The sequence below is a fragment of the Melospiza georgiana genome, chromosome 1 (assembly GCF_028018845.1).
Source record: "Melospiza georgiana isolate bMelGeo1 chromosome 1, bMelGeo1.pri, whole genome shotgun sequence".
Taxonomy (NCBI): Eukaryota; Metazoa; Chordata; class Aves; order Passeriformes; family Passerellidae; genus Melospiza; species Melospiza georgiana.
This window is the reverse complement of record NC_080430.1, coordinates 118,260,552-118,288,086: the sequence shown is the minus strand read 5'-3', so window position 1 is coordinate 118,288,086 and position 27,535 is coordinate 118,260,552. Positions and strand designations below refer to the sequence as shown.

The 27,535-nt window shown below is 40.5% G+C and overlaps 1 protein-coding gene across 1 annotated transcript in view; it reads right to left on the bottom strand.

The window, feature by feature from the left end:
- Window positions 1-27,275, bottom strand: part of CLVS1 (clavesin 1) — a 100,776-nt gene extending 73,501 nt beyond the window's left edge. Inside the window, exons 1-2 of the mRNA XM_058019468.1 lie at window positions 27,185-27,275; window positions 16,466-17,078 (exon numbers count right to left, since the gene is read on the bottom strand). Of these exons, the coding sequence (XP_057875451.1) occupies window positions 16,466-16,854 (389 nt within the window). The 5' untranslated portion in view covers window positions 16,855-17,078; window positions 27,185-27,275. The remainder of the gene's footprint in view (window positions 1-16,465; window positions 17,079-27,184) is intronic.
- Window positions 27,276-27,535: the final 260 nt, after the last annotated feature.

The following is a 27,535-nucleotide window of genomic DNA, read 5'->3' as shown; positions in this document are numbered from 1 at the left end:
GGCCAGAATTCAATCTCAAGTGCAATAGAACTGTTCCTCTGCTTGTGGGTTTGGTTTATTCTTTTAGGAATTAAGTATTTCTGAGATTCACATTGGTGATTTTCTCACCTTTTTAGCACCCAGGGCCATGCCATGCTTGCACACCGTGTAAATTTCTCTGTTGAGAAGGAATAAATGACAATCACAGGCAGTGTGTTATGATATTGTGGAAATTATTAAACGCCCTATACTACAACCCCTAAGTGCAATCAATAAATCAGTTTGACAGAGCCACTGCTGTAATTTTCCTGGCTATTCCCAAAGGCAGTGTCCCCTGTGAGGAGCATTGGGAAGAGAGGCAAAGAGTTCATTCCAGCCTGAGCAGAGCCAGGGAGTCCGTGGGGCTTTCAGGTTAGTGGCCTCACTGTTGGGAATTTAGGAGATAATTCGCGGTAACACACAGATCAGGATCCCATTTAGGAGGTAGTTTTTAATCTCCTATGGTGATCTCACCAATGTTGTGATAGTTTCCTCAAAGCACAGCTGTAGTAATAATGAACAAAACAAATGGCTGGCACATGAATGGCTATTGCCAGAATCATTAGGATTGATGACCTCTGTTGTTTATTTTACTCTGTGTGATTGCATAGCCTTTTCTTATTCCCTCTTGCATCCTTGCATCACTCTAAGCTATTTGCTCAATTTCTTGCACCATTGCATTTCACAAGTTAATTTTTCATTACAGAAAGGGAAGGGATTTTCTTTTGAACATTATGAAGCTACTGCTTAATGTCTGAAAGCAATTATACAGCTCCTTTGCTTTGTTGTTGGAAGGTACAAATGGCACCACTGATTCAGTTTCCCTGGCATCATGTTTCCTCTGTGTGATTCTACTATGTCCCCTCTAGTTTTATCTCCTCTGCATCTTCAACATCTTACCATCTGAAATAGCTGTGAACTTTTTGTTCTCTCCTGATGCTATCACCTCACTTGTTCATAACACTAATGAATTCCTTTAATTGCCTTTTCTTTTCTGTGGTCAGATAGTTGTATTTTTCTACATCCCTTTCTTTTTTAAATAATACAGGATAAAGTTAAATTCATATTCAAGATGAGTTTGGAATATCAGCATGCATAAAAGAAATCATTATGTTTTTTCTATTTGTTCTCCATCTCATTCTTAATGCAGCATAACAATTAACTGTTCTGAGCACCATTGCACAATAAGCACACTTCTTAATTATGGTGTCCATAATGACACAATGCTTTTCTTAAAAGGTTAAAAGTACTTGAAAATCCAGACAAAAGTACACAGAGTTAAGAAAGGGTGAAAGATCTCCATATGTGGCCACATATTAAAATCCAACATTTTCGTTGACCTTTTTGCAGAGTAACGCTGCTTTTCTAGGTCATTCTAGAGTTTTCCACAATGTTTGCTATTCTTCACTAACCTACATGATTTTTCATTTATTTTTTCTCACACCACCATTCACCTCACTTGTCTGTCAAAAGATTACTACTGGGTGTTATGATAACATAATTTTGCCACTTGCAAATCCTACTCTCTGTCCAAAGTATCAGGACTCCTTTTATTTGCAAAATGAGAGACTTCAGCTGTATTTAAAAAAATAATAAAAAATTCACAGGAAGATCTTTTATTAGCTAACCAAATGGCATATTTTCATATTTTACATTAAAGAATTCCAAGAAAATTGTCTAATTGTCCCTTTGCTTGCAAACAGTCACTCTTACACCAGACTTCAATGATGACTAGATCAAATAGCAAAGTTAAAATCAAATAACTGCTCACCAATGCACATATTTTGAGAGTGTTGTGATCAGAATGACAAAAGTCATATTATTGTTTGTGGACATTCAAACAGCACCTGGTTACTCATCCCAGAAAGCCTCAAAAAATGTATCTCTTGAGATACATTTGGGGTAAGAGGTTACCAGGAGACGAGAAGAAGTGGCAGAAAGTAGAAATGCAAATATACATTAGTAAGCACCTAAACTGGCTATTAAATGAGGCAAAGAACATATACTTGGCTGGACTTAAATCCAGGCAATGAAAGCAGGAGATATTAGAAATATGTACAAAACTCACGTCAATCACAATAAGCTTTATAATTTGTTTTAGTTAGAGCCCTCCAGGGCACATAAAAGACAGACATGAAAATATTCTAATAATTTCTTATAAATAAATGAAAAATGGTGTCAAGTATTATATATCATAGAGGTTTCCCACTGGAACAATAAGCAACTTTGATATAGCTGACAAGATGGAGGAACTTGATATTATTGATGTAGAAATAATCACTGGGGAGCTCAAAACAGATGCAATAAAGATTGGTAAGACAGCAGTCTAGAAAAAATTACCTGCATGTCTCTGCAGAAACAATGTTGAAAACTTGTTATGATGATTCGAGTGAACAGGAGAGAAGGACCAGGAAAAAAAATGAAACTGTGTAGATTTATGTAATAAAGACTGATAAAAGTATATAGAATCATGGTGCTGCCAGCCACAAAGAAACCACTTTGCACAGTTATACTGAAAAGGATGTACAGCGCCATGAAGCTCAAGAAAAATGAGCATTTTCACCCTAGCTCCTTTTGAGTGGATCATATTTCACACAATTTCATTGAAGAAAGTGAAGGAATGAATAGCAAAAAACATTCCCCCTTAAAAGGCAGATTTATTTTTTCTCCCCAGAAAGAGCAAATCAACCACTTCTGTAGGAGACTGCAGATTTTATAGAAACTTTAGCAAGGCAAAAATAGGATAGGATCCAACCAGCAAAACAGAGTCTGGTGACATGTCACCAGTGAAATTTAGAAAAAGGTATGTTTTTTACTCCCATTCTCCACATTTGCCCCAGATTTCATGGGATATCGAATTTCCTGTGTGGACAACATGATAACTGAATGAATTTTATAAGTAACTGGTAGAAAATGAAAATTATGGAATGACATCATCAGTCTCAACCGTAAAATGTTGCAGTAGAAACCTTAGGCATGTAATTTTGTATGTTGCATAAATGACCCCCACTGTAACATCTCTGGCAAGTGCAGCAATTCCCCTTTTTGAAGGGGAATTACTGAATACAGAAACCAAATATCATCAGTGCTGTTCTATGTGGTGTTACAAGTCTTTCACCAAGGGTATTTTTGTGTGGATGGCAGCAATGGAGCAAACCCAAAGCCTAACAAAAGCTTTTTTTTTTCTATGGATTTTACTACCACTTAGGCAGAATTAGTTGGGTTTGATGAAATAAAAAATGTTGAGGTCCTGAGATGGCTGCAACCACTTGATACTGTGAAAGTGAGGATGTGAGTATTCCTGGGATGTGCAAGGTTCCCTTGAAAAAATAGTCCTTTGTAATGAGTTGGGGTTTTGGGGATGTATTTTTGGCCTTCAGATTGCAAATTACTGTTTCCTGAGAGAAATGAAAGTCAAAGGGAAGAAATGTGAGCATAACTCCCCTGAAATTTTTCCAAAGCAGCAACCTGAACAAATTAATGTCACTGGCCCAGCTCATTTAGAAATACAACAGTGCTGAGACTGGCCTTCTCAAAATAGATGAAACAATTACAGAATAAAAATCTTAAATTTCAGGCTGCAAATTGAAAATTAGAAACTGCCAGGGTTGCAGTTGTTTTCAAAATGCCTTTTGTGCAGGATCAGTGGACAAAGTAATCTAGAATCAATTTTTAAAGTATGATTTTAGATAATCACAAAAGGGAAAATTAAACTTATTTTAAAACTCCAAGACCAGTATTTATAATTTTTGAGTACTTCAATTTATGTGAATGCAGAGGCTTAGTACATTATTTCTCCATTGTTAAAAAAAAAAAAAAAAAAAAAAAAAAAAAAAAAAAGGATTAAAAGATCTGTCAATCTACCTGAAGAAATTAATCAATGCTTTACTTATAGTTCAGTATCTGGATTTGAAACCTTAAATTTCTGAAATAAACTCTGCCATTTAACTAAGAATTCTAATTCTATGATCTAGCATCATGAAGGGTTTTTCTTGAATGGGATAGGGTAGACCTTGGTGTAACATGCTAAGAGCAGTAGTGGGTAGTAACTGCCTAAGCTGAGATCCCAAAGGCAACAGAAATAGAATTGTGGAGTCTTGCATTGGGTGCATGGTAGTGGAGAAAAGAAGTCCAGCCTGATATCCTTGTTCCCCTGAAGCCGGTAGAGTTTTATGGCACATTCCAGCAGTTCCCAGCAGGGTACAGATGAGGATTGCAGGTGCAGTGTAGTCCTTGCCTTGGAATAATAATATTACATAATTAGTTTGGGGAGACCATCAAGTTTTCTCAAGAATTTCCAGAGAAAAGTAATCTAAGTGGTTCATAAACTATTAAAGTGAGTTGAGCTGAGAATAGAATTTCATATGAATTTCAATGTTAGGGATTCTGAAATAAAAGTTTCACTAATTTCTTATTAAAGTAGTTATCAGCAACCTCCTAAATTACTCTGACCTCTAAACAATAGACTATATTTATATGTGTGGAGATTAAGTCTCTTCTTTAAGGCAACTGCTGTTTTTAGTTTGCTGTTTCTGGGGGAAAGGGTTGCATTTTAAGTTTCTAACCAACTGGAAACTGTAAAATGACAATGTAATTCATACTCCTTTTTTTCTGTTTGTATTTCTTTTTATTATGAAGCTAAAATAATTGATTTGAAATAATTTTTTCACACCTCTAATAAGAACTTTCATATAGTCAATACAGACAATTACTGAAGAAATGTGATAAGTTGAAGTCATGACTCATGTTCTGCTAATTCAATTATGAATAATTGTTAATGAAGAAATATATGCAAGAGTTAAGGTCAGGACATACTAGGAAAAAAAATCAGTGCTTTTGAACTCAATGCACAGTGATGTCCTGCCAGACCCTGTGCTGGTATTTGAGGAAAGCAGCTCTGGAATGAGATAGCTGGAGCAACCAGGACTTTTACTCCAAACAGAAGCACTGAAATAAAGATAAGACAGCGGGGAGGTCTGTTTTGTCAAAAGGCAGCCAGAAAGAGGCAGAAAAAGGATCAGCAGAAATTGCCACAGCAAACATAGTTACATGGCCCAGAGAAAGATTTCAGAAGAAAATTTTTATATTAGGGACAAATGTGTAAATCTTGAACAAATAAATCACTGCTCTTTTTTACTTCCTCTTTTTTATGGAAAGCATTTATATGTTTATATTTGTGCTAGCTTTTTTGCAAAGGATACCTAATTTTTTCATCTTTTCCTTTCCTTTAAAAATAACCAAAACAAAAAAATCAACCAACCAACCTACCAAAAAAAGAAGCAAACCAGCAAATTTTTAATTCTTTTTTTAATCTTTAAACTTTTAACCTTTTTTTTAGGTTGCAAAGCCTGCTTTTCAGGAGACGTCATCAGAGATGTTTTCATGGTGTCATGGGATGATTTGTTAAATTTCCATGTTTCTTAATACTACACTGATTATCCTTTTTTTGTATGTTATTGTCTCACAGTTTAGACTATATTGAAAGGGGAAAATCAGGTAGGGACAGTCCATTTTATAGATCTCTGCACAGCCTTAGGACACATTCATTACAACAGCAGAATTAATTTTCATAAATGTAACTGTAGTGCATACTTCTCTTTATTCTAGACAATATTTTGACTTCACCAAAGGATTACTAAAAAGGCCTAATGCAATATCAAAGAATAACTACAAGCAATCAGGTCTTTGCAAAAATTATTCCAATTATGTTGCAGCTAGTTTCACTCCACAAAAACACATTTGAGACTCTCTGGGATTGTTCATCTTGATCTGGCAGAACCCTTGACCACTCCATTCCCTTGCATTAGTCTGACTTAGTTTTGGTTAATATTTTTTGACAGTGTTTAATGGCCAAGTAAATGCAGTGCTTTTGTTTCTGCATGAGAAATATACTGAGTCATGAGATACTTAAGCAAATGTCTGAAGCAAAACATACCAGTAGTGTCATTGCTGATGAGGAGCCCACGGAATGCCACAGTTGCCTGTATCTTAGTCATTGCAAACTGTTTTCTAATATTTAGAAATCGAATTCTGTTAAGGATTTGGGATAATTTTGCTTTTATTCTATGTATCCACTGTTTACTACCACATTTTGTTAAGGTAAATTTTTATATATAGGAATAATTGAATCCCACCTCTTATTATCTTCAACTTGTATGACATTGTCATATTTTTCAGACTTCTTGTTGCACTATTCTTCTGACTCAGCTCAGACTTGGCTGTTATGCTTGTACTTGTGTTGCAGGACAGTTGAGGTGGGTAAAGGTTGAGTAACTCCTGCTGTCCTGCTGACAACATTCCTGAAATACAGCCCAGACTCTTTGCTTCCCCAGTGATATCACTTTGCTGTATATAATTCCATTTGTAGTCCGTTCTTTACCCTCAAATCCTTTTGTGCCCAGTCAATATTAGTTACCCATGAGCACCTGATTTAAGAAATCAAGAGATGAGAAAATCCCAGCAGAGACAAACCTGTCAGCCAGGATGAAACCAATAATGGCAGGTGTGCCTGGTGTCTCACAAGCCTCCTTGGCTTTTAACCTGGAGCCTACATCTGCTAAGCCTCTTTCTGAAGTAAATCCCAAAATGATCCTGAAATACTTTTAAATGATTCATACAAAATGTTCCCTGAAAGACAGTGAATGCGCATGTACCTGTGAATATATTTCAGCAGAGAATAACAATAAGATGCTGGAAAAAGAAAAGACTCATTGGCAGCAGAGCATACACAAATTGCCATTTTCCCCAGACTTGCAAAACTCTTTTATTCAAACAGAATTGAAGGCTTTATCAGAATAAAAGTGAATTTAAATTGCAGGAGACTGCTAGAAGTGGCTTACATGTAAATGAGAATCTAAGAAATTGAAAGATTTCCCACCATCTCTCCCTAGGTCAGAGTTTATTCCTCCTCTTTTTTTACTTAGTTTTCGAATGAATATTGCAGTAGATTTGGAAGCAGGATTTTTCATTGGTCTCCTTCTCTTTCACTATAAATCACATTTCTTCTTTTGTAGCTATATGACAGCCAGGTAGGATTAACCCTGGGAAAGCAAGGCAATGCACACTTATGGAGAAACCTCACAAAGTGGGAGCAGCTTAGAGGAGCACAGCTCCAAGATAACAGGAGAGGATGAAGCTGACTAAGATAGGGTTATCACCCCTAGGTATAGATTCTCCTGGTTAGAAATACCCATACAAAGGCAATCCTGTGTGCTATCACATAGCCTAGCACCCTGAAGTGGTGTAGGCAGCACACACACTCTATAGATTGATCTGTGCATATCTAAAATACGTGACTGGCATCTCTTGGGTTTGCTGTGAAAGGCACTCAGGAGGAAAGAAACAGTGAAATGTTTGGCCCTGGCAAGGGGAACAAATGTTTCTGATCACACCAGAGCAGTAGCCTTGTGTTGTTACCCCTTTTTTCACCTCTGTTACTTCATTCATAGCTGAATTTATGGAACTCAGTTCCTCTACTGACATGTTATAAAACCAGAGAAGCTGAGATTGCAACTTTGTGGAAATGAGCACAGGACTATCTGTAGGAAAGAAGGAGGAAGATATGGAGATATCTTGTAGCTAGAACAGAATGAAGAAGAGCATATTGGTTTTAAAAGGTCTACAAAAAGTCTTCCCGCTTCATTAATTCATACCATCAGGCCTTGGTGCAGTATGTGAGAGTATGTGTGTTTTAAAGTACACTTGGGAGTGGTTCTATGGGATCAGACCAAAAGGTCTCCTGCCAGGAATAAGAGTTTTGATACATAGCAGGTTAGCAAGGTTAAAATAGAGACCATACTAATCTTACACTGAAAATCAAATATTTTTCTTATGTATGTCAATATGGCAGTCAACACTTTCAATAAAATATTCAATTTTGGTCCCTAAAAATGTATTATGGGACAACCTTGTCAAATAGGTTGTTATTGCACCTCTAGCATCATAACTTTACATGGTGCTGTGATTTATGTTGCATGTGTGAAAGAAAACTGGCACCACGTGTTAATGCATGCACAGACAAGTGCCATCCTCTGCAATGGAATAGTGGGAAAGAGATATCATCTCTCTATAAAGAAAAACATATTTGCATATTACCTTTCTCCTTAAAATGAATCTTTACTAGCTTTAGTTTGCCCAGCACGGACAGTTTTCATAAGCAGTTACATAGGAAATTGTGTCAGCAGGAGGCTGACTGGCTTGCTTTGCCCTCTGTCCCTGCAACAAACGGACCCTCCAGGAAGTTTCCAGAGCTGAGTTTATCATGATCTGTGAACAAGGGATAGTTGTTTTTTGCTGCCTTTGTGGTTGCTGCACTTATTAAAAACAAAAACTGTGAGAGTGCAATCAGAATTTAAGACCAACATTTCCTCTCTCTTAAGAAATTATTCCATTTTCTCATTTTTAGGAGTCAAATCTCCTGCCATGACATATTAATTATGATGCTCCAACTCTTTTATTGTTTTAACCATGACAAAAGAGGCAAAATACAAAAGACCTTTAACAATTCAATTTTTTAATCTGATTTATTGGAATGACATTACTCCTCCATCCTTCCTCCTGCCCTCTATTCTATCTGCTTGGTTAAATTTGCACGTGGCAGCTGGGTGCTTGTACCACTTAAATTCCCACATCACTGGGAGCTTCCCATGGTCATGGCGCTCTCACCAGCACAACCACAGGACCAGCCATGTCTCCTTCATCCTCCACCCTCATCGTGGCTGAGAAATGCCCTGCAGCAGGGTGAATACAAGCTGGGGATGGAGTGGCTGGATAGTGCCCAGGTGGAAAGGGACCTGGGGGTGCTGGTTGACAGTCGATTGAATATGAGCCAGCAGTGTGCCCAGGTAGCCAAGAGGGCCAATGCCATCCTGGCCAGTATCAGAAATGGAGTGGCCAGCAGGAGCAGAGAGGTCATTCTTCCCCTGTACTCGGCACTGGTGAGGCCTCACTTGGAGTATTGTATCCAGTTCTGGGCCCCTCACTTTAGGAGGGACGTCGAGTTACTTGAGCGTGTCCAGAGGAGGGCAACAAAACTAATAAGGGGCTTGGAGCACAAGCCATATGAAGAGCGACTGAGGGAGCTGGGGGTGTTCAGCCTGGAGAAAAGGAGACTCAGGGGTGACCTCATCACTCTCTACAACTTCCTAAAGGGTGGCTGTGGTGAGCTGGGGGTCGGTCTCTTTCTCCGGGCGACAACGGATAGAACAAGAGGACACAGTCTCAAGTTGTGTCAAGCTAGATGTAAGTTAGAAGTAAGAAGGAAATACTTCTACAGAAAGAGTGGTCAGAAACTGGAATCATTTACCCAGTGAGGTGGTGGAGGCATCATCCCTTGAAGAATTCAAAAAAAGACTGGATGTGGCACTTGCTGCCATGATCTAGTTGAACAGTTAGAACATCGGCTGGACTAGATGATCTTATAGGTCTCTTCCAGTCTTGAAAATTCTGTGATTCTGTGATTATGTGATTCTGTGAATGTGGTGACAGGGTAGAGTTTACCCCAGTGTGCTGCTCAGGTATTTCACAGAATTGAGCAGCCACCACAACATTCGCATCCTGACCAAATTTATGCTCTCTGCTGTAACTCCTGTGGGATCACCTGGTCTGCTAACAGCACCAATTCCTAAGCATTCCTTGTGCTGTTCTGAGGGTGCTGGAATTGGACGATGCTCAGCACTTGCCAGAGTGAAAAAAGCAGATATTTCAATGTAAAATGCAATTGGTATAGGGCTCAGAGTTCAGAGAAAAGAGTCTAAAATAAATCATGGCCTGGGGAAATAATATATCAAGGAAGTATTAAAATTTTAAAATTTCAAATGCATTTAAGGATTCCAGCTCAGTATTTCTATCCCTTTCTGATGCTTCTACTGCATGTAGCTTATTAAATAGCTGGCCAGAGAATTAATGGTTTTTTCCTTCCCTGACTCGTTTCAGTCTGTTCCTGCTGCAATGCCTGAATTTGCCTTGGCTGCCTTTAGGTAGGTTGGCAAGTTAGAAACTGATCAGAATATTAGATATTTAGAAAACTTGATTTGAGGAGTGCTGTGACAAAAAAGTGTTCTGGTCTCTTCCTACAAAGCTTCACCTCGAAAAGCTGCTATTTATAAGAGCATTCATTCATTCATGGTTTCCAGCAGTTTCCAAAGTTCAAAAGGGCAAGGAACCATGTGGGATGTCACATTGCTTGGCTTCCTACTATTCTGTGCATGTAGCTCTGTTGTGGTGCTCTTTTGCAGATCCCATCTGTGAGGATGACATATATAGCCCACATAGGACTGTGGGTCATTCTTTAATGGACAAGTGCAATCACAGCTGTATGTAGCTTCTCTTTTCTTACATCAAGGTATAAACCCTTATGCAAAAATTGAGTCTGAAAAGAAAAGCAGGGGATGTGTACGTGTGCCTATGTGTTTGCTGTGTGTGTGTGTCTGTATATTTTTCTTTATCAGCTGTCCTTCCTTCCACTTTATGAAGCACAGGAATTGGATTGGTTTCTTTTCGCCACAGGAGGAAGGTGACACAGAGCCACTTTCCAGTCTGCCCTACATTTTCCTGTGTTATTCTGGGAGAAAGCTCCTGCAACTGTGTTTCTCACCCCCAGGCACTGTCCTTCACAGCTCTTCAGCCAGCCCTCAGCCCAACACCATCCAGTCACCTCTTCCCTCTAAAATGTGTTTGATTGCCAATCCCTCTCCATGGATTTGTTTTTTCTTTTCAGTCAGGCTTTTCTCATTCTTCAACATATGCTTCATAACTTTCCCAGCTGTTGTTTTTCTTTCTCTTTTTTCAGACATTTTCTTTGTCTTCTTGGATTCCCTTTGCAGCACAACACAGGATTCTCATTTGTGTATGTCATCCTGCTGTCATTCAGATGGGCTACAATTGCCTTCCCAAATATGGCTTCTGTAATAAATGGTACTAACTGAATTAAGCTGCTGCCAGCAAGCAAATGAAAACATTTCAAGACAGAGCTTCTTCTTTTCTTCCTTGTCCAACATTTAATTTACACGTCTGTTACTCTTCTAAATTAGTATTATGCTTATGCTATGCTGCCTTCCCATACTATCCTGAATTCTGCTACCTTTCCAGATCAGCTCAGTAATGTACTATGATTTTTTTTTAATGCAGCATGCTTCTAAGCTTTTTATTGGTCAAAGCAATGCTTGAACCACAGTGCCAATCTGCATTACTGTAAGCATCTCCCAACACAGAATCACTAGCTCCTAACCAAACCCAAAGATTTGATGTGCAAAAGTCATTATGGTGTCAGGGCTGGCTGCACTTCAGCTGTAATCCCTCATGATAAACAGACATGAGGCTGAGTTACTGCCATAGTTTGCCTGTGACTATAAATCAGTCCCAACAGATGTTTGTTACCTCATATTCTATTAAGCATCTGAAACTATGCTTGAAATATATTAGAACAATCAACACTTGAGATGAATTCTTTTATACCAACAGGATCTGATGATGATAATATCCTTGTAATTACACCACTTTGAGCATTCTCAGGAAGGGCATACTTGGGTTTTATTATGATCCTTTAAAATATTTATAGCTGTTGGTTTACCTCTGTGTCAGAATATTTCCTTTCCCTTTAGCCTCAGTACACTGTCCTACAGAATGGTATCCGGTATTAGAGATTCCCTGGGTAATAAAAGATGGTTTATGGCTAGCAGTTGACTTGGGATTGTATGTTGTAAACAAAGCAGCAGGTTTTCTCTGTCTGACTCACAGAATTTTTGGAGCTATGTGACAGCTTCTAAGGCACAGACATGAAGACAGAAATTAATTACCATCTCACTGAAAAAAAAACTATGAAAAACATTCTGCTCCCTACTCCAAGTCCTATTTGCAGAGTATTGTGATTGGAGTCCTTCTTCTGGCTCTCTACACAAAAATAAATTTTACGTTGGCTGAACAACCTTGAAAGAAACACTTTTGCTTGGAAGATTAATGAACACCTTCTGCTGAATTACATGTTCACCCAAAGCTCGATCTCCTTGGTGTATGGGCAGCTTTATGAGAAGACAGTAGCAGATATAGGAACAGCTGTGGAAGTTACTGAAGGCTTTCCTCAATCCAACAAATGAGAGGACCCTCTTACCTAACTTCGTTAAAAGCTTCAGATTCACTACAGGTGAATCAAAGGGGTGAGGGCTTAGATTTGGTGAGAGTGAGGAAACGAAAAAGTGAGAGAAAGAGTATTTGTTTTCCAGCACATGAAACATTCTTTTTTTACATTAAATCCTTGTTCAGGTCTCATCTAAACTCTGTGTGTGTATGTGTGTGTGTATTTGTTTGTTTTACAAACTGGAATTTTTTATCATGCAAACTATTTAATTAAAAATTTTCATTACATGATCAGTTTGACATCCTTATCTGTCTTTACTGCTGCACAAATTTGCATGCAAAACAATGTGCTCTGTAAGAAGTGGTGTAAGTAAAGTCTTTGTGGGTGTCAGGTGGGTTCTCACCTTGAGTTCTGATCAAAGTGAAAAATGTCCCTCCCCTGTACTGGTTTACAGTAATATAACTCGACAGGTTTTTTTCCCTCACTATGGAACTTATCTGATCTCTTTCTTTTCTATTCATCTGCTCATTTTCATTTATTCAGTACTGAATAAGTGAAAATGAAGGTATTGAATATGTGATTAACTTTAACTAACAGATCCAAAATATACTGTGCAGGACCTAGACAGAAAGTGATGACATCATCTCTAAGAAATCTGCCTGAACAATGGAGAGAAATCAAACCTATGCAGAACAGGCTGAATTAGTCTAGCTCTGGAAATGTGATAAATCTCAGCTAGTAATTTGGCAATAAAAATTATCATCCTTTGTGGTTTTTTCCCTGTCATCAAAGAGGGAAAAGATTGCCATCAAGACAATCATCATTATATTTTTGAACTATGTGGAAACAAAAATAAAATTCTTTACCAGTGAACTTGGCAGATGCCACAAAACTCTTGAAATGATAACTGGGGAGCAGGAGTTGTTTAGCTCTGCACAAGAGCGTGAATCACATGCGAGACTATGCCCACATTATGGATGAGAATGTATGACACATTTACCAGTGGCATTTGTATTTTAGGAAACTGACTTGAAGGCAAATTTGAGCTGAACATGAGCTCAAAATGGGATAGAGTAGTTAAGAACAGAGTGACAATCTTGTATCTAAAAAGAGGAAACTACTGAACAGATGAGATAGGGTTATCACTTGATGATTTATAATTTTTAAAAATAAAAGCTTTATTTAGTTCATCCACCTGCACCTTAGCAACAACACTTAAATGACAGGAACAGTCCAGAAAAGAATCATGAAGAGTATTTTAAACCTGGAAAATCTCCCCAGTTATGAGAGTAAAGAAGTTAAAACTGTTTAAGTTTGGGCATCTTAAGTGTATTGAGATACATTAATCTAGTGGATTGCTCTGCAGAACATTATCTTTGCTGCGCTGGCTGCTCAGAAGTGTGTTCTTTACCTTGTGGACAACACACAGCTGTTATTTTCCTTGAGGACAAGGGTGTTAGCTGTTTTGCTTTCCCCATGGCTGCAGGTGAACACAAGAACCTCTGCTGCAGAGTCGCTAATGCAGTTTCTTCTTGCCTGGCAGTGACTCACCCTACAGTGCTGCCTCCCCAGTGAACTCAAAAATAGGTTAAATGTGACGTGGTCAGGACATAAAAGTACGAACATGGGAAGCTGTCGTATTTTTGTGGTACATTTAAACTAACATGATCTAGCAGCTGGAAGCTGAAGCTGGAAATATTGAGACTGGAAATTAAAACCTAGTTTGCTAGAAATGTCAGGCCTATCAGTTGCATTCTGGTGGCTGAAATTACAAATGTTTTTAGAAGCTTACATGGAAATTCTATCTTTGATACAGGAAGAACCTTAGAAACATCTTGGATCTGATTTGTCCAAGAAGTCATATTACACAAATAATGACAATTCCTGTTAAAAATCAAGATATTTATAAGCACAGAAAGTTTCAATATTGGCCTCTTTGACATGTGCTAACAGCAACCATACTCCCAGGTGCATAAATGGTAAGGATGTCTGAACTAAAAATCAACTTATGGACTATAGCTATTCTCATTTTTAATAGACCCTTTAAAATTATTATTTCTTTATAAACAACCCTTCATAAATTAGATATTGATCATAAAGAAAGAGAAGGCAAAGCCAGGGGCAAATGAGATTAAAGTAAGGAAGGGCAGGCTGAAGGATCAGCTCTTACTCTTGCATCATGGCCGATTCCATTAGCATTCAGCTGAAATGTGAGCTTGTGAACATCTTGCTGTCACTCAGAAGACATGTCTGCAGAAAGGTTGCCCTAGATACATTTATGTAAGATGTGCACAATGCCTTTTTGAACTTCTTTTTAAAATTTGTGTTTCTTCTGGTCAATAACCTGCTCCCATGCTGCTTAATAGGACACTGCACTCACCATTTCCTCTCCTTAACAGCTTTTCCTCTTGTTGATGTCTCTAGACAGCAAAAAAGGAGGAGGATATCCATTTACTTACAGCCCAAATCCTGTCTCAAATCCCTGTTGCAGCTGGAGTGCCACAAAAGCCCACAGAAAAAACACTCTTTGTCATCTGAATCTACAGAAGATATGAGGTTCAGTGGCTGAACTGAGGTAAACTTTGCACATGATTTTTAATGCCACTGAGGGTTCTTAGGAAAGTACATCCTATGGTATTTGCCTCAGCTTTTCTTCCTTGAAAGTTAAAATTATATCTTCAAAAATATGCAGGTTTGCTTTGGTTTTTGCACACACACACACACACGCACACACACACACACACACACATATATCATGGATGCATATTTAAAGGGCTTGCAGAAAATATGAGCCAAAATCTGACCAGAGTCATTATTCTGTCAAAGTTTCATTGCAGGAGCCTTAGACACCAGCACACTCAGCTTTCCAAGAGCAGGACCTGATGTACAAGGTTAATCACAAAGATTCATTTTGTTGCAGGATCAGAAACCCAAAGCTGGCTCTATGTAATACCTAAATCCCCTAATGCAACCAGCAGTTCCACTGTGCTTCTGTCCTCTAAAGCTGATGCTTTCTATTAATTCCAGATACCTGTGCATTCATCTTTCTTTTCAGGCCAATTGCTAACAGAAGAGTTCTGTGGTTTCTGAAAGAAAGGCGAACTTGCAGTTCAAAAAGACAGGAGAGAAACTGCTGGCCTGTTTGTAGATAACAGGACTTTTATTACTGGCCTCAGTTCACCATTTAACCAAACACGTTTGATTATGAAAAGTTACACTTCTGTATCATTTTCTGGACATTTATTCACATGTGAATGGAAATCAGAAACTCTGCTTTTCACATGGTGATAAAAGGTTTTCCCAGAAAACAAATAACATGAAAACTTGCATGCATGTGTATTGTTCTCTAATAATTTTTATGCTGTAAAACAAAGCTCTAAGCTACTGACTCCTAAGGATAAGACTTTTTCATCAAAGACTTTAGACCATGGCAAGACAAAATCCTACCTGGAAACCATCAGAACTGATGGTACTTAAAACCTGAATCCAAATTTTGTTCTTTCTTATGATGTTTATCAAGATCCAACAGAACACATGGTAAACCTACAGGTGATTACACTTCTCTATCTCACCATGAAGTCAGGGAAAATGGAATGGAATAACTTACAAAGATGAGGACAATGTGAACATGGTATTCCAGGACTAGCCCCTTTTCTCTGTACCACTTCAAATAGGTAATGAAAGCTGACTAATCACATTAATTTAAGGACATTATTTTATAATAATTATTAGGAGATATTTTTGTTAATGCCACTCTGTAAAGAAATGGCCTGAACAGAAAATATGCTTTGTGTGAATGTCCCATTTATTGGACTAACAACACAGAGCCACCAGAGTATGTAGAAATCTCAATGCAGATTGTGGAAATAGAGCAGAGGCTGCAATTCCCATAATAGTTCAAACAAACAAACAAACAAGCAAGCAAGCAATCTGTTAGAAAGTCTGAAGATAGAATAAATATTGTCAGTTTCCTCTGCACCAGGAGAGCTACAGGAATCTCCATATGTTTTGAGATGCTTTCTGTCAACCTGTTTGGCTGGTCCGTGATACAGCTGAAGTAATTGTATGATAGATATTAATGTACATATAGCAAAAATACATTCTCTGGATAAAATTTGGAAATATTTCTTCAAAAAAACCCAGACATGAGCTACTTATATGACACACTGATATAGCCTTAACTCTCAATGGCCCTGTGTCCTAAGAATGAGGACTGACAGGTGATCAGGTGAGATGGAAGTTATGGTGTAATGGAGATATGGTTACAAAATATTTTGCTGAAAATGGCCTTGCTGTTTCAAAGATGGCCAAAAAATTCCATCAGGAGTTGGGTGTGAGTGTGTGTAAAAAGATAAGGACACTATCTACATTTACCTACTCTGGTCCCAGTTGGCTGCAAAAAGCAGAAGAATCTTCCTGCCGCAGTGGTCGCGATTTTCCAGCACTCCCGGAAACCCGTCAGTCAGAGCCCGTTTGATTCCTGGGTCATCAGCCTTGAAGTTTTTGAACATATCCAGATTTAATTGGCGGTATTGGAAGTACTGAGCCAGCAGTCTGAAGGCCTCCGTTTGGTGAAACTTTCTGGCTCGGAGAAATCTCAAGATGAAGGCATCATCTGTACGTAAAAACCCAATGTCAGGCCTCGTGATGATCATGTCCCTGACTTGCTGGATATCCTGGTGCAAAATGTCTGGGTTTTCATTCAGTTCCAGGCGGGCTTTCTCTATAGTCTCTGGACTAAGTCCAGCTTGTAAATGGGTCATCTCTGCAAAAACCTCTTTTCCAAATCCTTAACTTCGGATATTTTAGTAGAAGTGCTGATCCCATTCAATTGATGATCTATGAGCGTGAGCCATTCAGACGCTTTTTGCTATCAAGTTGATATTTAACAAGTAAAAGCAAAGGGCTTTCTTATTCTTGCAGAGTAACAGGCAGTTCACATGTACTATAATCCACCCAAGGAAAGTGTTGTTTATTCCACCACTTACTAAAAGAAAAAGAAAATATATAAAAGAAAGATTAAATGTGTATATAAAGCTTGTAGGGATGCATTTCTGAATTTATTTAGCCATAAAATTTCTTTGTGTAGGAGGATACAAGTCACATAATTTCAGAATGGGTGCATTTTAAGATAAGGCAGTGACTAACATCTTGAATGTATGTTTTCAGGCTTTCAGAAAAACAATCTGATTCATTGACAATTAATACTAAGCTGTATCAACTTGCTATTGGAATACACTTCTCAAAGCTGTCTTACAGTAGTGTGGGAGTTGCAGCATTCCTAAGTTCAAGCCAATGATGATAGCAGCAAAAATAATAGTATTTTTTTTTCCACCATTAACGGGAGCAACATTTCAGCTCCATAAATAGACAGATTTACCATCATCATACTAAGCAGAACACCTGTTTGATTTGGCTTTATCACCTGTACTATCAGCTTGTAGCTCTCCTTGAATAAGACCATGAGCTGTCTGTAAAGCTGATTTTTAAAAAAAACCCAAAACTCTACCAATACCAGGGATAATTTCTACTTTTTAGAAATTCACTGGAAATATTTCCCATTGAGACTCAATATGTCTTCATTGGAAACTTCCCACAAATAAGGTTCTTGATGTATCCAGTCTGGCAGGATTTGTGTTTTAGTTGAAAAGAGACATATTTTATTCAAAATTCCTTTTTCCAGTATATTGTAGCTTTCCTGAATACCTAGTTCTGAATTTCATTTTGATTTTGGTGCTCTACCTAGAGTTTGTTTTTACAAGTGTTAGAAGAAAATCTGCTTAAGCTGTTATGTATGAGCAAAATGGTACAGTGAATCTCTTACATTTCAGTGACATAATTAGCAAGAGGCTGTCATCGAAGTCTGTGTAGCTACACTTGTGTGAAATAAGATCAAGGTCTGTTCCAACGTGATATATGTGTGAGGAAAGATCAAGATCCATACAATTTTTCAGCCATCACAGAAACAGACAAGCAAACCACCCCCCTCCCCAGCTTAACAGATCTCTCTTTCTAATTTCTGAAAAGGAAAAATGGGTTTTAAAAATTTAAAGGGAATCCCTCAGTAAAAGACATACTTTTTGTATTTGAAGAAAGCTGTTTGGAAAGTTATGAATTATTTATAGCAAAACAACCATTTCATTCAGCTACTCCCCTGGGTTCAGCATTCTCAGATCAAACAAAGGAGAGAGCAGCAGCCAAAGCATTTCTTGGTCCCTGATTTGCTCAAAGTTATGTTGCAGGACCTGGAAGTCAATGAGCTCAAGGGATGCCTCAGTTCCCTGCTTTGTGACCTTGCATGTTATTGATAAAAAACTACATTTTAGATGCCACAGCTGCAGCCCCAGGATGAAATCCCAAAATTTAAATACAGAGTGTTTCTGAATATTTGCTTAAAGGACATTTGTGTTGGGAGATAAGCTTTTCATTTAACAGCATTACGAATTGGACTTTTTGTGGGTGACACAAAGGAGAGTTTATTAAGCATCGTCTTTCTGTATTCACTGTGGAGCTGGAGTTGAAAAGAGCTACCTGCAGAGCAGAGTATCTGATGATTGATCAGCCTGGGAAAACTCGAGGAAAGGCAGAGCTGGGAGAAAAGACGGCTTTGAAAAGGCACTACAGAGTGCAAATGGTTCCAGAAAACAAGTACCCAGGTTTTGCGGGGTAGCCCATGAGTGCAGCCTATTCAATTCTTAAAGAAATTAGAGCTGTAATAAAGGTGGATTCCTTATATAAAAATAAAGTAACAGTTATTTTCTTTACTCTTGACTTTATTAGACCAAATTGGAGCGATTCCAATGGTATCAACCAAATTCCACTGATGTAAAAGTACAGCACGCCATGGAGAAACCAGGCTAATATTTCGTGACTGAGATCTCAAGTTAATGGTGATATCAGCATTTTTTTTGCATAAATCATGGGTTTATTCGCAACTGCCTCCTTGAGCTAGTTAGGAAAGCTAGAGGTATTTAAGGGTGACGCTGTCATTAGGGGACTGTGGTGCCAGGATTGTCCCTCCCTGGTTTTAACAGCAAGTGTAGAGTATGGAAACTCTGCTCCCAAGATTGTTAAGCAGAGATCTGGAAGCAAGAAGCTTGTCTGGGGTCTGCATCAGCTCTGGCTTAGAACCTAGTATGAATTACAACACCTTTAGTGTTCCTGTGGCTTAGAATCACAAAATTGTGGAATCACAGAATGTTTTCGTTTGGAGAGGATCTTTGAAGGTCAGCTGGTCCAACCTGCCTGTTGTGGGCAGGGACATCTTTCACTGGATCAAGTTTTTCAAATCTCCTTTCCACCAGGCCTTGAACACTTCCAATGTTTGAGCATTCAAAACTTCTCTGAGAAACTCATTTCAGAGATTCACCACCCTCATCACAATAAAATAATTCCTCTTTATATCCAATCTTAATCTGTCCTCTTTCAGTTTAAAAATGTTAGCCCTTGCCCTGTTACTACAGGCTCTAGTAAAATGTCTGTGACCATCTCTCTTGTAGTCCCCCTTTAGGTACTGGACAGCTGCTGTAAGGTCTGCCTGGAACCTTCTCCTCTCCAGGCTGAACCACCCCAGCTCTCAACCTGTCTTCGTAAGAGAGGTGCTCCAGCTCTCTGATCATTTTTGTGGCCCTTCTCTGGGTCTGTTGGAAAGCATCCAAGGATTAGCAGCAGACAACAATGACAACGCACACACACACAATTCCCAGTGGTTCATTCACGTTCTAGGAGTTTATGGGAGTAAAACTGTCCCTTCCTCTGCTACTTTTCTGTCTTCCACCTCCACCAAGATGCTTCTTTGGCAATAAGGCAAATTCTTAAAAGGTCAAATGCAGTCTGCTCCAGAAGGAAGGATATTCCTCTGCTCCAAGGAAATAAAGTCTGGCCTTTTTTATAGGTCCCCCAACTATTTAATGTCAAAAATGATTCTGCTTATTTTTATTAAAGTCTCCTACTGTTTTTAACTAATTTAAATGCTCAGGACTATCCCAAGGTGAGGGAGATACAGTTCTTTCTTGTCAGATGTTGCCAAAAAACAACTTGCCAATACTCATTCTATCAGCAGATCCATTTTTAAATGCATTTCTGAGTTTTGTGATAGTGAGCTGAGCTATTACCATGGATTACAGTTATCTATAGATTATCCTGACTATCACCTGGAACAGACTGCACTAAAATACTTTATTGGTGGGAAGTTATATATTGCAAAATAATCTAAAATATGTATGAACAATTTTGTCACTCTCAGAATCGTAGGGAAATCATGAAGTTAGCAACCCACACTAGCACCATTGCCATCAAGGAGCCTGATAAGCCTGATATACATCAGTGAATGATTTGGTTCTCCCACTGCTAACCTTGACAATAAATTTAGTGCTCCATAACTACCCAGTTTAACTGTCACTGCACTTTCTCAAATGGTTCTGATTTATTCTGATTCCCAAGATATAACAGAAGCTTCATCTCCATTTTCACCTCCTCCCACACATGGCAATTTCTCCTTCTCTTCCAGTGTTGTGTACAGCTCTGATCCATCTGCCAATTTTTTAGATGTTTACATCTTTGTTCAGTTTGGTGCAGGGTTGTTTTTTTCTTCCGAATAAAGATACTGGCCTTCTTTTCCTATTTTGAATATTGTTGCTGTTTATTGGCACATTAAAATGGGTTATAGTCTCAACAGCTGTTTTCCTATCTTGTGACTCTTTGTTCCCAGGGGACTATTTGCTCTTCTAATGTCTTTTCACAGCCACTTATAATAATTCATCCCTCCAAAGGAAGAAAATTCAGCCTTAAATGAAAAAAAATTATAGAGTTTTGAACCACAACATACTAAAATCAAAACAAGGAGGGAGATTTCCACCAAAATTGTGGTGTCACATACAATTTTGGCTGATTCATTTTCAGTCCCAGCAAGGGAATGACAAGGGACAGTGAGTGTTCAGCATGAGTAACATACTGCAAGTGCGATACAATTTTCAGACAAGCAGCTTATATTTTTTGCATAATCCTCAAAAGAAAAAGTTAATAATAAAATGGTAGTAATATTTACTATACAAACTAAAATGAAAATAATATTTTTCCACAGTATACAAAGCACTTTTCATTCAAAGGTTTTAACATGCCTTACTGCTCTCTCTTCAGAGACAGTTTCTGGGTCAGCATTCAATCCCTGTTTGCACTGCATGCCCTGGAAAATTGGTCAAAACCTGCCTGCAGTGATGATGGAATTGTCTGGATCATTTTGTTCCTGCCCGCTTACCAGCCCCTGCAACACCACTTGCTTCTTTAAACACCTCATGTCTATTTGGCCCTTCCCTATCCAATTCAGTTCCAGAAAGATTTTAGCTGTCTCTCAGTCTACCAAATGTTTTCCATCCAGTCTCATGCTATCTGCCGTGTGAAATTTCATTACCACAATTTTTAAATTGAGAAGACACTAACATTTCATTCTCACCTGGTATTAAGAGGCATCACTGCTAAGGTTTGGCTCATTATATAATTCCTAACTCCTAGCATTTATACAGATATTAGCTGCTGAAGTCATGCCAGAGAGGAAGGGAGTGGGCAGGGAGGGAGAGAAAATGGTAATATAGAATGATTTTATCTCAGAGCGTGGGTGTCATCTCATTAAATTTCTTTTTGAAAAATATTTTGATGTTAATTCTGGAAAATCTCTTAGGGCTATGTTCTGCTTAGCAGGGGTTGCTCCATAAGGACAGGAGAGGATGAATCCATACCTATACCTATAGGAATGGTTCCTATGGTCCTTTGTGGCCTTGTGGTGCCTTAGTAGAAACCTGCACTGGAAGTGGAGTAGTCAGACCTAGAAAGGAAACTACCCCAGTTCCATGAAGCAATTTCAAAAGAGCAATGAGCAAAACTGCCTCCCTTTCATCCTTGACTGCGAGACCCTGGCATCTTCCACAGACTGTGGGGAGAAGCACAGCCCTGAGTGATGTGTCTGAGATCCCAGAGGACACATTTCCCAGAGCTGGGAGCAGATCGTATCCCTCCTGAGCCATAAGCCTACATGCTAACATCCAGGGAATCTTTCCTCATTCATCCCCTGGACCCTTTGTCAGACTTTCTCTTATATGTTCTTGTCTCCCTTGTACTGAGGAGCCCAGAAGAGGATCCAATACTCCAACGGTGGCCTCACCACTACTTCTCTGTAGTCTTTCCCAAGGGACCAGATTCTCCCAGTGCACATTAATGAGTTAAATATTGTAAGGCTTTCTGCTCCAAGTACTGGGTACTGGTGCTCCTGTAAACCTTCACGAGGGATTTGTTCCTTCTTGTCATTATGAAAATAGTGAATGTTTGTGACTGTAACAGCTGTGTGGGGAATTTGATGGTTTCTCGCATTTTCCCAGGGTAGAATCTCTCAGCTCAGGTACAAAAACTAACATTTCCTTCAGTTCAGTAAAAACAACACATCATGCCTTCCTACTCATTCTACAATCTTTTTTCTAGTTTGAGTTACTTACAGATTGCCCTCAGGCTGCATCTAAATGCCCAGTGTGCCAATTTAGCCATGGCACAGCACAAAACATGGCAGAAACTCAACTGATCTTCTCTGCTCTCTGCACAGTATGTAGGGCAGGCATGTCTGCAGCACCAACCTGAAGCTGCCCTGCTATTCTTACAAGCTGCTAGGCAGGAGGAGAGACAGGCAAGGTTGTCTAGTAAATGTAAAATTAAAAAACTGCCCCGGTGTCTTTTGACCTAAAATGTGCAAAACTCATAAATTACCTGAATATTAAGGAATTGGACCACATGCCAAGGAGGGGAACTTATACAATACAGAAATAAAAAAGTTAAATATAACAGCATTAACCTCAAGAATTTGGTTAAATTTTTTTTCAAATCATAGTTTTTAAGTTGCAAGTATTCACCAATCACAGACAATCTGCAAATCCCTATGGGAACATTTGGCCTGACCTGTGGCATGCCAAAGAAGCAGCAGTTTATGAGGAACTTCCATGTCAGTCACAGTGCAAGCATCACCAAGCAAAAGCACCCTGGCCACTATGGGACAGAGGTCAGTTCCTCCAATAACAGAGAAACATCTTGCAGCAGAAATTAACAGCATGCAAAGGATAATTCTGACTCCCAAGCCTCATAAAGAAGCTATATGTAGAAATCTGACAGCACACAATCATAACATTGGTGTCCAAAAATGCCTAAATGCTGTAGGAGCTGGGTTACAACATCTGCATGAAGATATACAGAAGAAAGAACAAAACATATTAACAAGATATTCAGTATGGCATGTTTAATAACATGAGGCTTATCTAATTTTGCACTTCTTTTACTCCATGCTTTGGAAAATTATGTTCTTTCAAAAAAAATGAAATGCAATGGTGATATATTACTGTTGACTCCTGTTTGCTATATATGTCATGCCAGATAAAAGCATCTGTGGCATATCACTGTGGGAGGAGAGGGAAGGGAGGGGAAGGGAGGGGAAGGGAAGGGAAGGGAAGGGAAGGGAAGGGAAGGGAAGGGAAGGGAAGGGAAGGGAAGGGAAGGGAAGGGAAGGGAAGGGAAGGGAAGGGAAGGGAAGGGAAGGGAAGGGAAGGGAAGGGAAGGGAAGGGAAGGGAAGGGAAGGGAAGGGAAGGGAAGGGAAGGGAAGGGAAGGGAAGGGAAGGGAAGGGAAGGGAAGGGAAGGGAAGGGAAGGGAAGGGAAGGGAAGGGAAGGGAAGGGAAGGGAAGGGAAGGGAAGGGAAGGGAAGGGAAGGGAAGGGAAGGGAAGGGAAGGGAAGGGAAGGGAAGGGAAGGGAAGGGAAGGGAAGGGAAGGGAAGGGAAGGGAAGGGAAGGGAAGGGAAGGGAAGGGAAGGAGATAGGGGGAGAGGGGGAAGGGGGAAAAGAGGGAAAGGGGGGAAAGGGAGAAAGGGGGAAAGGGGGAAAGGGGGAAAGGGGAAGGGATTTCTGCCCCCAGGAATTAATGCAGTCCTTCTGGGGTTTTTTCTCTCATTTCTACTGAAGTCTCAACACAAACAGAAAGCACATAGAAATTTCTCCCAAACTTGTAGAAATAAAGCTTATACAACTTTATAATACTGTGTGGGTTTGTTTTCTCAGTATAGAAACATATCGTATTTCAAGGGGTTTAATTCTATAAATATTACTGAAGAAAAAAAACAAACAAAGCAAACCAAAATTCCACTAAAGTATTCGGAAATTCTCAAATTAAACCAAAGGAGCAGGATTAGATCAAGAGGGAAAGGAATTACAACTCTTCTGATGAAAACCATGTGAACTTCTGTTCAGTTTTTCCGCTCTGTAAGAGACTAATGCTGCTTCCTTTTATTCTTGTTTTGTTTTGTTTAACTAGTAGCACCCAATTGTCACATCTTGTTTGTGTCTATGTCAGAGAGACACTACAGTACAAGGCTGTGAGAGAAAATAAAACTCACTTGCTAAGCAATAGCACAATGGCTTCAATTATTGCATGCTTAAGTTAACGACTGCATGAGTTTACATCTTTTTGAAGGAAGTATTCTCCATCCTTTTATGAGGCTGATCATTACTATTTCAACTGACATGGGTCTTTTTTTGGAAGATGAGGAGGCTGCTGTTACATATTTCAGTGAAATGATGTCTGTGTTCAAGGCACGTAGAGTTTAAGGAATCGTGACCCAGTGCTATGGCGTGGATTCTGCAGCTCCTCCACTGCTGAATTCAGCTGCACTGCTTACTCTACTACTCAGCAGCACTCAGTGCTACTCAGAATATCCCATCTCTGCAACAGATTTTGAGTTATAATTGTGATATAATAAATTAAGAAGGTTTTCTTGAAAAGGTGACAGTATCTTTCATTGTTTTGTGTTTGCCTTACAAAAGTCTATTTTTCAGAAAATACTCAATAGTTTTTAGAGGTAGATGAGTCAACAGAATTCTTAAAATCATCAGCACAGATACAGCACAAGCTGGCCCTGTAAACTTCAAGGTAGGATACAGACTGCAATTAATAAAAGTTCTACAAGGCTATCTGACTTATTACAGGAAAAATTAAACCAGTACTTTGGCTATGCAGTGCATGGCATAATACTGTTACATAATGGCTCATGTAAATGTCGGCATTGTATTAACTTTTAGTACTGGAGATAATCTATGTTATCATCTGATTACTCAGACAGCACATGAAAGCAGACTTTCCGTAATTTAATTTTTTCTTCCAAATATAATCCTGTCACTATTTAGTGATGGACATGAAGTAGCCATCTGCTCCTTAATTATTCACAGAGCTTGTTAAAATTGAGGAATCAGCATTTTGAAAAGGGGAAACTCCCCTTCTCCTATGACCTTCCTCACCCTCTCAGGATTAAACCATTGCCAACAGAATTAAAGTCAGGCCAGTAGCATGCATGGTGTTTCTCCAGCTGTTATTTGCTTTACATTTATTTTCTGTATGAACACTCTCACTTCTTGCAGAGACCAAAACTTAATTCTTGACTTCCTGCAGCAAAGGACCCACATGCTAGACATGATTCACCTCACTTCTTCCCAGCACCCATCACTGTTTACCACCAGGAAAGCAATACCATTGACTGACCTGGCACATTCCCCCCTCCCTTTAATCTCTCCTCTCTCTTTGGAATGAGAGCAACTGGCCAAAACAGGCATCAATGTGCTGAGGAGCAAACAGGTATCTGCTGCTCTTTGACAAGCTCCTCTATGTCAACCCCTGGCTGTATCTCTCACTTCATTAACTAAGCTTCCAGTTTTAGCCCTTTCCTCTGCATGCCTCTCATCTCTCCTGGGTCTCAAATTGCATCTGGACTTTCCCTTCCAGCCTGTGCTCTTTTCCTTCCTTGCCCAGCACCTGGGCTGCTGAGTTGATCTTTACAGTGCCATGCCCCCTTGCAGGAAGGATGGAGACTGGTGATGGAGAAAGAAGACAGGAGGGGAAGAAAGGGCAGGAAATTGAGGAATGTGGGGAAACAGGGGCGGGGAGGAAAGGAGACAAGGGAGTGGGGCAGGGAGGAGAGCAGACAAGGAAGGTAGAATGGAGGAAGGCAGAGAGAAGAGAATCAGAGAAGCAGGGCAAGGACAGCTGGAGGAAGAAGAGGCAGGATATATAGGAGGCAGGAAGCAGTAAGCAGGGCAAGGAGAGGCAAGGGAGACAGGTGAAGCAGAGGAGGGAGGGGAGGTAAGGGAAGTCGAAGCAGCAGGGCAAAGAAGAGAGGCAGGGAACAAGATAAGGAGACAGGGAGGGAGCAGGTCAAGTAAGAGGCAGAGGAGGCAGAGAGTAGGGAGTCAGGGCAGGCATGAGGCAAGGAGTGCAAGCAGCGAACATAGAGACAGGGAATGCAATGAGCAGCAGAAAGAAGCAGTCAGGGCAAAGAGCAGGCAGGCAAGCAGGGATGCAGATACCGGAGAGGTCGGTTGGCAGACAGGAGAGGTATGTTGGGAGGCAGGAGATAGGGCAGTCAGGGAGCTGGACAGGCAGGAGTCAGCAGCCAGCGCTGGCAGGAGGCAGGGAACAGGAGTAGCAGGACGGGAAGCAGGCTGTGCAGGCAAGGAGTAGGGCAGGCAGCAGACAGAGAGCTTGGCTGGAAGGAGGCAGGAGACAGGAGGGAATAGGGCTGGCAGGAGACATGGGGCAGGACAGGGAATAGGCATAGCAGGCGGGGGGGAGCAGGGTAGTCAGGAGGAGGCATGGGAGAGCAGGGCAGGCAGGAGGGGGCAGGAGGGAGCAGGGCAGGCAGGGAACAGGGCGGACAGGCAGGGGGAGCAGGGCAGGCAGGGGGAGCGGGCAGGCAGGCAGGGGGGAGAGGGCAGGGACCAGGGCAGGCAGGGGGAGCAGGGCAGGCAGGGGGGAGCGGGCAGGAAGGAAGGGGGAGCGGGCAGGGGGAGCGGGCAGGGAGCAGACAGCGAGCAGGGCAGGGGGCCGGGCAGGCAGAGGGAGCGGGCAGGGAGCAGACCGGGAGCAGGGCAGGGAGCCGGGCAGCGGGAGCAGAGCAGGAGCCGCGGCCGGGGCCGGAGCTGTCCGCCCCGCGGTGCTGAAACGCCGCATGCCGGGCCCGGCGGGGCGGGGGGAGCGCCGAGAGCCGCCCTGCGCAACCCGAGAGAAGGCGAATCCAAATACCTGCACAGCGCCGGCAGCTGCCGTGGGGCGGCGGGGGGCTGCGTGGGGTGGGCTTTTTCCCCCTGTAGATGTCCTTGCTGCTGAGCTGTGTGGGCGAGAAAGATCTCCTGGCTCCCGGGTTCCGGCTCAGATCTCTCTAGAACACTGAATGAGCGAGCGCCAGCTCCACGGGGCTGTGATTTTTTTTTTTTTTTTTTTTTTTTTTTTTTTTTTTTTTTTTTTTTTTTTTTTTGGTAGGAGGCGTGTGCGCCAAAGCCTGGGTCCTTCCACTGCCGTCCCCCTGGGTCCTGCCGCCCGCCCGCTGCCGGCGCCCGGGATGCGGGATGCGGGATGCGGGATGCGGGGGAAGGA